General features: G+C 46.1%; 1 protein-coding gene across 2 annotated transcripts; it reads left to right on the top strand.

Moving 5' to 3' along the window:
• Nucleotides 1-5,882: 5,882 nt before the first annotated feature.
• Nucleotides 5,883-9,111, top strand: LOC123065227 (uncharacterized). 2 transcript variants are annotated; one of them, XM_044488571.1, is made up of 6 exons: nucleotides 5,883-6,087; nucleotides 6,214-6,271; nucleotides 6,377-7,802; nucleotides 7,905-8,297; nucleotides 8,381-8,488; nucleotides 8,777-9,111. In XM_044488571.1, the coding sequence occupies exons 3-4, from the start codon at nucleotides 6,382-6,384 to the stop codon at nucleotides 8,242-8,244; spliced, it is 1,761 nt and encodes a 586-aa protein (XP_044344506.1). In that variant the 5' UTR covers nucleotides 5,883-6,087; nucleotides 6,214-6,271; nucleotides 6,377-6,381; the 3' UTR covers nucleotides 8,245-8,297; nucleotides 8,381-8,488; nucleotides 8,777-9,111. The 2 variants fall into 2 exon arrangements, with proteins under 2 accessions (XP_044344506.1, XP_044344505.1); XM_044488570.1 differs by having other exon boundaries at nucleotides 8,381-9,111.
• Nucleotides 9,112-9,761: the final 650 nt, after the last annotated feature.

Genomic DNA, 9,761 nt, shown 5'->3' on the forward strand with positions numbered 1-9,761 from the left:
TGTGTAACGGTTATATTTTGTGTGGAGGCTATATATATACCCCTCCACCCTCTCCTCATTTGTGGGAAAAGCCATCAGAACATGCCTATACTTCCACTACTCATTTTCTAAGAGAGAATCACCTACTCATGTGTTGAGACCAAGATATTCCAATCCAACCATATGAATCTTGATCTCTAGCCTTCCCCAAGTTGCTTTCCACTCAAATCTTCTTTCCACCAAATCCAATCCTATGAGAGAGAGTTGAGTGTTGGGGAGACTATCATTTCAAGCACAACATCTATTACCTTTTGGAGAGTGGTGTCTCCTAGATTGGTTAGGTGTCACTTGGGAGCCTCCGACAAGATTGTGGAGTTGAACCAAGGAGTTTGTAAGGGCAAGGAGATCGCCTACTTCATGAGGATCTACCCTAGTGAGGCAAGTCCTTTGTGGGTGATGGCCATGGTGGGATAGACAAGGTTGCTTCTTCGTGGACCCTTCATGGGTGGAGCCCTCCGTGGACTCGCGCAGCCGTTACCCTTCGTGGGTTGAAGTCTCCATCAACGTGGATGTACGATAGCATCACCTATCGGAACCATGACAAAAACATCCGTGTCTCCAACTGCGTTTGCATTCTCCAATCCCTTTCCTTTACTTTCTAGCAAGTTTCATGGTTTACTTTCCATTGCTTATATACTCTTTACATGGTTGCTTGAATTGTAATTGTGATTGCTTGACTTATGCTAAGTTGCTAAAATCCGGCAAGAACTAAAATTGGGAAAAGGCTAGATTTTTATTTGGTCAAGTAGTCTAATCACCCCCCATCTAGACATACTTTCGATCCTATAGGATCCCCCAAGGAAGAGCATGCGGACGCAGCGGGGCAACCGTGTGCCCCTGGCAGCGTCCGTGGCCTAGGAATGGTGCATAAGGGTGCCGCACCCTCGTAGGTAGTGTCGAGCAGCTCAGCGACCCATCCAAGCAAGGTGTCGTGGCTGCCTTCTGCCAGCCTACATTGTAGCAGCTCTCGTGCCACGATGAGTGCGGCTCATGTGTTCGCCTGCTCCCAGCGAGCGCATAGCGTCGATGCCACGACATAGCATGGAGACCATGCTGTGGCACAGTTACGGCACCGTGCGAGAGAGGGTGGGGGTGGCTTGTACCGCTGATGGCCGTCGATGCCGGCGGCCGTGCAGGCTGCGAGGAGCGCAGAGTGGAAAGCTTCATGGCTGGAGGGTGCCTCCCAGGAAGGCCAAGCGGCCCAACGCTTAGCGTGAGCTCACGGGTCTCCTACCATGGTGGTGATGGAGCGAATGGTGGAGAAGAGGCTTCGACACGCCCCTACCTGGCATGCCAAATGTCCGATTTAGGGCTCCGCATACCCAAGAAAGGTTCGAACTCTGGGGCGTGTGCGAAGAACTCAATGTCTCCAGCCTACCAACTCGTCACTCTCACGGCCTAGCTCGATGAACGGGAAGAAGAGAGACTCAGCAGTTTACCTAGGTTAGGGCCACCTTGCGATGTAAGACCCTACTCCTACTTTGGGGTGGATTAGCCTCACGGGGGGCTGAAGGTGAAGTAGTACAGGGGAAGAACAACCTCAGGAGGTCTGTTCTTGCATAGGTGTGATCTTAGGATCTGACCCCCCCTCCATGGTAGTGGCTAGCCTATATTTATAGTGGCCTTGGTCCTCTTCCTCCAAAACGAATGCGGGAAGGGATCCCTAATTGGCCAAGTTTGAAGAGGGACAAGAAGTACATCTTATCCTGACGAAGTTTGGTCTTCGCCTACAAGGTTCCTGGTCGTGACATTGTGGTGGGCTTGGCGATGACATCCGTCCTGGCGGTCTTGGTCTTGTAGCATGGGAATGGAAACCTTTGGGTGATTCCTCGGGACCCCGCGCCTGCGCTTGCCTTCTTAGCACCAAAGAGAAAACCTGATGTACTATGCTTGCTGGCGCCCGCTTGGCTTTCATCGTCATGGCTTGTGTCACCCAAGCCTCAAGAGGTGGGTGCTTGCATAGGAATCTCCGCTCCTCGGGAGCTAGCCTGAGGAGGCTCCTCCCTCCGAAGGTATTGGTATCGTCCGCCTCGCGAGGCTTGGCCCCTCGTGAGGGTCTTGCCTTGTTGATGCCGAGGATGGGCCGTACCAGGCCGCTGATGGAGCCGCTGATGGAGCCATGCTGCAGGCTGCAGGAAGGCAGGTTTGGGTACCCTGGTTCCTAGAACGCCGACATACGCTATTTTATATTATTTTTGGGACTAACTTATTAACCTAGAGCCTCGTGCCAGTTTCTGTTTTTTCCTTGTTTTTGAGTTTTACAGAAAAGGAATATCAAATGGAGTGCAAATGGAATAAAAATTTTGCAATGTTTTTTCTTGGACCAGAAGACACCTAGCAAACGTGGAGTTGAAGGCAGGGGAGTCCCGAGGACTCCACAAGCCAGGAGGCGCGCCCCAAGGGGCGCCCCGAGGGCTTGTGGGCCCCTCGGAGCTCTCCTAACCCTAATTCATCCTCTATAAATTCCCAAATATTCCCAAATGACCATAAGAGTCCACCAAAATACTTTTCCGCCTCAGTAACCTTCTATTCCCGTGGGATCCCATCTTGGGGCCTTTTCTGGCATCCTGCCGGAGGGGGATTTGATCATAGAGGGAATCTACATCAACCCTATTGCCCCTCTGATGAAGCGTGAGTAGTTTACCACAGACCTACGGGTCCATAGCTAGTAGCTAGATGGCTTCTTCTTTCTCTTTGATTCTCAATACCATGTTCTCCTCAATGTTCTTGGAGCTCTATCCGATGTAATCTTCTTTTGCGGTGTGTTTGTTGAGATCGATGAATTGTGGATTTATGATCAGCTTATCTATGAATATTATTTGAATCTTCTCTGAATTCTTATATGCATGATTTGATATCTTTGTATTTCTCTTTGAATTATCGGTTTGGTTTGGCCTACTAGATTGGTTTTTCTTGCAATGGGGAGGTGCTTAGTTTTGGGTTCAATCTTGCGTGATTTCACCCAGTGACAAAGTAGGGGTAGCGAGACATGTATTGTATTGTTGCCATCAAGGGTTAAAAGATGGGGTTTTCATCATATTGCTTGAGTTTATCCCTCTACATCATGTCATCTTACTTAAGGTGTTACTTCATTCTTTATGAACTTAATACTCTAGATGATTGCTGGATAGCGGTCGATGTGTGGAGTATTAGTAGTAGATGCAGGTAGGAGTCAGTCGACTTGACACGGACGTGATGCCTATATTCATAATCATTGACTTGGATATCATCACAACTTTGACCTTTTCTATCAATTGCTCGACAGTAATTTGTTCACCCACCGTATTATTTGCCTTCAAGAGAGAAGCCTCTAGTGAAACCTATGGCCCTCGGGTCTATTTTCCTTCGTATATTTTCAGATCTATATACCTTTTTTCGCGAATACGCAAAGCTTGCGTATCATTCATTGATAGGTAGAAAAAGAGTACAAGGTGTTGGTGTTACACTCGGACCGCACATGATAAGCGGCGATATAGAGTACACCTAAGCAGCGGAGAAGGGGCTACTTAAACATAGCTAGGCTAATTAACTGGTGTCGATGATATTAGCAAATCCAGTTGCCCTAGCCCTGGCCCACGTTCGTGCCTCGTCTCGAATAAGGTCGGGTAGCTGCTGGTAGATGGGCGAATATTGTCGAAGATGGCTCTGTTCCGGTGCTTCCAGATCTCCCAAGCCGTCAAAAAGATAATGGTGTTCAGTCCCTTCCGCATAGAGGGAGATGCGAATGCGCTTGAGCGCACCCACCATTCCATGAAAGGCAATCCCTGTTCGGGGGGGGGGGGCTAGATGGGCAGTCTGCACCATGCGATGATGTCAAACCAAACCTGTCTAGAGAAAGGGCAGTCAGCAAGGAGATGTTGCATGGACTCCTCAGCTTGGTCGCATAAAACATAAGATTCCTCATGCGGCAACTCATGTCTCTCGAGTCTAACAACTATCCAGCAGCGGTCAAGGAGGGCTAGCTAGAGTAATAACTTGATCCGGAGAGGCGCCCAGGTCTTGTAGACAAGTCGCCAATTTGGATCCGGGATGGCACCCACGAAGAGCTTCTCATAGCAAGACTTGGCGGTATACGCGCCGAACGAGGGCCATCGCCAAGTTAGCTGGTCTGGGCTTCAGACAGGTGCACTTGCCACATCGTTCGCCATAGGTCGATGTATTGAAGCATTACCATGGGCCCAAGTGCGCCCTGGATGTCCTAAACCCAGGAACATTGGTGGAGACCATCCCGCACGGTGGGATCTTTCCGGCAATGGCGGGGGACCTGGGCGAAGATGAGAAGGGCGATCTCGGTCATAGAGCTGCTTTAAGTGCATCCAGTGCCACCCTTAGTTGGTTTTGGAGTATTGATGACAAACCTGGTAGAGGGACTAATGTGTTTGTGAGAATTGCAGGATAACACAGGTAGTAGTCCCATATTGATTCGGTTTACCTACCAGAGATGACCCCTAAAAATGTGTGAAGACATTGAAGACAATGGTGGTCTGTGAAGATATCCACATTGAATACCATGACAAGAGAAGACATCGCATGAAGACTATGGAGTGCGAAGACATAGTTGTTTCGTAGTTTCCTTTTCTTCTTTGTTGAGTCATAGGAACCACGGTACTGTTAAGTGGGGTCCAAGTGAACAAAGTCAGAGTGACTGAAGTGATGCTCAACCAAATCATATGTCTTCGAGCGAAGACAATGAGAGCAAATCTTATCCAGAGCTGGATGGGTCAGCTTTGCTTGTAGCCCAAGCTAAGCTGCCGCGTGTGTTTGAAATCTGACCGTTGGACACGCGTCAGTTCCTTAGTGACCTAGGGTCATTTTGGACAAATCAGGTCGGGTTGCCTCCTGGCTATAAATAGCCCACCCCCTACACCATAAGTTGGTGGCTGCTCAGATTTAGTGCACGACTTTTGTCGTTTGAGAGCAACCCACCTCCGAAGCATTTGAGAGAGTAATCCTTACGAGGACAAAGCCCAAAACACCCAGAGCCAAAGAGTGCTAGGCATCACTGAAGTCTTTCTGTCCGCGTGATCTGGACACTTATTACACTTGAGGACTGTGAATCCTCCAGCTGGTTAGGCGTCGCATTCTCAGCATCCAAGAGCCATTGTGGATTGTCGGTGAATGAAGTCTGTGAAGATTTGGAAGTCTCCCTTGAAGACTTGCCAGAGTGATTGGGCGAGGAGTAAGTGTTCTTAACTCAAGGGTAATAAGGTGAAGACGCGGTCTTCTGAGTTGAATCTCAGCCTCCCTAACCAGACATACAGTTGTGTCGGTGTACTAAAGTAGGGGCTCCCCTTTGTACCCCTTACTAAGTGCACGGGCAGTCTGAGCCGCGCCCACGACCTCACTAAGCAGGGCAGAGGGAGGAATCAGAGCCACGGGACGGTCAAAGGAACGCCAAGACCAGAAGCGCAAGGGGTAAGGAGGCGAGGTGGTTCTCCCCGGCAAGATCCTTGCCGGGGCAGCCTCCGCAGATTCAGCAGGAGCCTTGCCGGGGCAACTTGCCCAATGCCACGCCAGCAGAACACACCACCTTTGAGCCCAAGGTTTCCAAACACCCAAGGTTGTCAAAATCTAGATTTTAGTCTTAGAATTTTACGATTCTGAGATTCTACACAAGGCAATACGACCCAAGTCGTTTAAAAGATCGTATACAGTAGGGTCGCTACTGGATCGCGCTTCAAGTCGTGGGGTCGTGTGGAATCGCGAGCCAGTACAGATCCTGAGCGACTAAAACTTTTGTTTCAATCTTGGCCGTCTATCCATGTTGTACGGTGGATAGTCTGGTCCAGCTTCAATATTTTATCCTAAATTCCTTCCCAATCTGTGGCGGCCGTCTGCTCGTATTCCTCTCCCGATCCCATTTTCTCTCTCTGGCGACTTCTAGGGCTACAGGCCGCCGGCCGCTGGCCGTCGGCAACACGCACGGCTTCCTCGACGAGTGTTGGCTGCCAGTGTTCCACGTGTGATCGTCTTCAGCACGCTCTCCATCGACGACGAGTGAAGCAGCAACCATCAAAGATCGAGTAACATCTTTCATTCGTTGCACAGGTTAGCTACTACTACTACTACTGGTATGTACGTACGTACATACTGATGAAGCATGTTCAAGATTAAATAATTAGATTAGATAGGTAGCTCGTCCTCTTACTCGTCTTAATCACTATTGACGACTAGTGAAACAGCAACCATCAAAGATTGGGGAACATCCTTGATTCGTGGCACACTTGCACAGGTTAGCTACTACCTACTAGTACGTATTTACTAATTGATGAACTACGTAGAAGATTAAATAAGCTAGCTTGTTATCTAACTCTTGTAAATCTTTTATTTGTACAAGGAAAAATGTCAACTGCTGTCCCAACCGAAAGTAGTAAGCCTAAGAGGAGGAATGCTCGTGGGAATCGGACTGACCCTGGCTGGGAGCATGGAGAAGAAGTTGATGCTGAGAAGAGGACAACAAGATGCAAATATTGCCTTCTAGTTAAAGGTGGAGGTGTCTACAGACTGAAGCATCACTTGGCTGGGACAAGGTTTAATGTCGAGCCTTGCGAAAAAGTTCCCGATGATGTTCGAAAAAAGTTTCTCAAACTTCTGGGGGTCCAAGCAGAGAAGAATGATGCAAAGAAGAGGAAGTTTAACACAGAAATGGAGGAGACGGGTGCATGTTTGAAGGAGAATACTCCTGCTGATAACAATGAAGATGAGGCTGCGACAAATCGTTTCGCTAACAAGCGCAGAGCCCAAATAACGGTGAATCAGTTTTACAAGAAAGAAGAGAGAGAAGAGGTTTGTGCTCAAATTTGTCGGGTCTTCTATACCAATTCTATCTCATTTAATGTTGTCAAGGACCCAGAATTTATAAAGATGGTTGAAATGATTGGAAACTTTGGTAAAGGTTTTAAACCTCCATCATATCATGAAGTGAGGGTAAAATTTCTCAAGCTGGAAGTTAAGAGAACAATGAATTTGCTCTCTGAACACAAAGAAGAGTGGAAAAAGACAGGATGTACAATTATGTCTGATGGATGGACAGATAAAAAGAAAAGGTCCATCTGCAACTTTTTAGTGAATAGCCCCAAAGGTACTGTCTTTCTCGCCTCAGTCGATACTTCTGACATTTCCAAGACAGCGGACAAAGTGTTTGAAATGTTAGATGATATTGTTGAGCAAGTAGGAGAAGATAATGTTGTTCAAATTGTAACGGACAATGCCGCTAACTATAAAGCAGCTGGTGAGCTATTGATGGAAAAGAGGAAAAAATTATTTTGGACTCCATGTGCAGCTCATTGTATTGATTTAATTCTTGAGGATTTTGAAAAGAAAATTAAGATGCATCAGACAACCATTACAAAGGGCAGAAAAATCACCACGTATATTTATTCTAGAACAATGGTTCTTTCTTGGTTGAGAGAGTTCACTGGAGGGAAGGATTTAGTTAGGCCAGCAGTGACAAGATTTGCTACTGCCTATTTGACTTTGGGTTGTCTGCATGAGCACAAGGGCGCATTAATCAATATGTTCACTTCAACAAAGTGGAGGGGTAGTAGATTTAATTCTGCAGAAGGGAAGGTCGTTCAAGGAATTGTTTTGGATAGCCGTGGGTTTTGGCCTAATGTTGCCACATGTCTGAAGTCTGCACTCCCAATTATAAAAGTTCTTCGATTGGTGGATTCAGATGAGAAGCCAGCAATGTCGTTCATCTATGATGAGATGGATCGTGCAAAAGATAAAATAAAGCAAAATTTTAACAATGTGAAGAAAAGGTATGTTACTGTACTGACTTAGTAATTCTTAATTGCAGCTTATAGATATGCTATCTTAATCTTATTGTAGTTAAGTTTGACCATTTCAATTTTCTTGATCAGCTACAATCCAATATTTAATATAATTGATGAGAGATGGCGTACACAACTTCATAGGCCTTTGCATGCTGCTGCATATTATTTGAATCCACAATGCCACTATAGTGATAATTTCAAGCCGGCTGAAGTAAAACGTGGCCTGTACACTTGTCTTGAAAAGATGGTTCCAGATTTAGATGAAAGAGTCAAGATAGATCTGCAGATTGATTCATTTAGGAGTGCCAAGGGCCTATTTGGAATGCAATCGGCTATTATGACAAGAACAAAAAAAAGGCAGCTGATTGGTGGGATTCGTATGGAGATGATTGCCCTGAGTTGCAGAGGTTTGCAATCAGAGTACTGAGCTTAACTTGTAGTTCGTCAGGTTGTGAGCGGAACTGGAGTACATTTGAGCAAGTAAGAATCAATGTCATGCACTCTCTAGTCTAGGCGATATTATATGAAACATATACTAATGCTAACTTCTCAACCTTGTGTAGGTTCACTCAAAGAAAAGAAATCGTCTGCACGAAGATAGGATGAATGATTTAGTTTTTGTCATGTACAATTCCAAACTGATGAGCAGACAACGCAGAAGGCAAAGACAGGTTGTGGAATATGATATTGATGATGTCTCTTCTGATGATGAATGGATAACTGAAAAAGAAGAGCCTGTCCTTCCTCCACAAAAGGAATGGATCCGTTCTCTTGAGAGGATTGCTCATAACGAAGCTGCTATGGACAAAGAAAATGAAAGTAACATTGAAAATGATGTAGAAAATATTGTCAACAGCCTGGCTGAAACACATATGAAAAGTTCTTTTGATGAAGCAAGTTTATTATTCTTCCATGTTCCTTTTACATAGTTACTGACTATTATTTTGGATTTTTCATAGGTGATGGTGATCTCGGGATGGATCAAGATCTTGATGCACCTACTTATGAAGATGCTGATGGTGAAAACAACAATACCAGCGAGCAAAATGTTCTTGATGGCAACAATTCAGGACCTTCCTCGTACTGTGTTGGGAGTTCTAGTGGTACAATACCACCTATGAATGAGGACGATGATATCAACTTAGACGACTTGTACTGATTAAGTTGGCTTCTATTTCTAGTTGGTTAAAATCTTTGTGCTTGTCGAAAATTTGGATTGGATGCCCTTTGTTTGCTTTTGGACATGTCAGTATGCCACTTTTAATTTGAGGTTCAGAATATTTTGATATTTATTTTTCATGGCTTGTTTTTGTTAATTTTATATTGAAAACATGTTCATGTACAAGGATATGCATTAATTATTCAAAATAGGTTGTAAACTGTAACATATACACTCATCCAACCTTTTAAATAAACGGGAAATTACGAAAACGTACTTTTTGGTAGAATCAGGTAGGATCTTAGATTCTATGCCGATTCTACGATTTGCGATCCTACGAGAACACCTCCGATCCGATTCAGGATCACGATTTTGACAACCTTGCAAACACCTCCATCCCCGTTGGAACAAGGGCTCGGGAGGCACTTCTGTGGTGGCATGCAGATCTTTGTGAAGACAAAGAGTAGAAGATGACGGTCCTTGGCGAGATCCTTGCCAAGGAAATCCACAAGACCTCCGGCAAGATCCTTGCTGGGGACGACCGCAGTGCCACGGCAAGACCCTTGCTGGGGCCCCGGCAAGGCCCTTTCCGAGGGCATACGTGGGGCCATAGCCAGGCCCACGCCTGCCAAGATCCCACCATCATTCCCATGCAGCTGCCAGCCCACCAGCTAGGCAGGCACTTGCGTGTCAATAGGAGGCCCAAGTCATACTTGTGAGGGATTCAGACCCCGTAGCAATTTACGCATCGTAGCTAGCTCAAGAACTCCAAGAACACCGAAATA

This window comes from Triticum aestivum, chromosome 3B (assembly GCF_018294505.1).
Source record: "Triticum aestivum cultivar Chinese Spring chromosome 3B, IWGSC CS RefSeq v2.1, whole genome shotgun sequence".
In the NCBI taxonomy this organism is placed as follows: Eukaryota; Viridiplantae; Streptophyta; class Magnoliopsida; order Poales; family Poaceae; genus Triticum; species Triticum aestivum.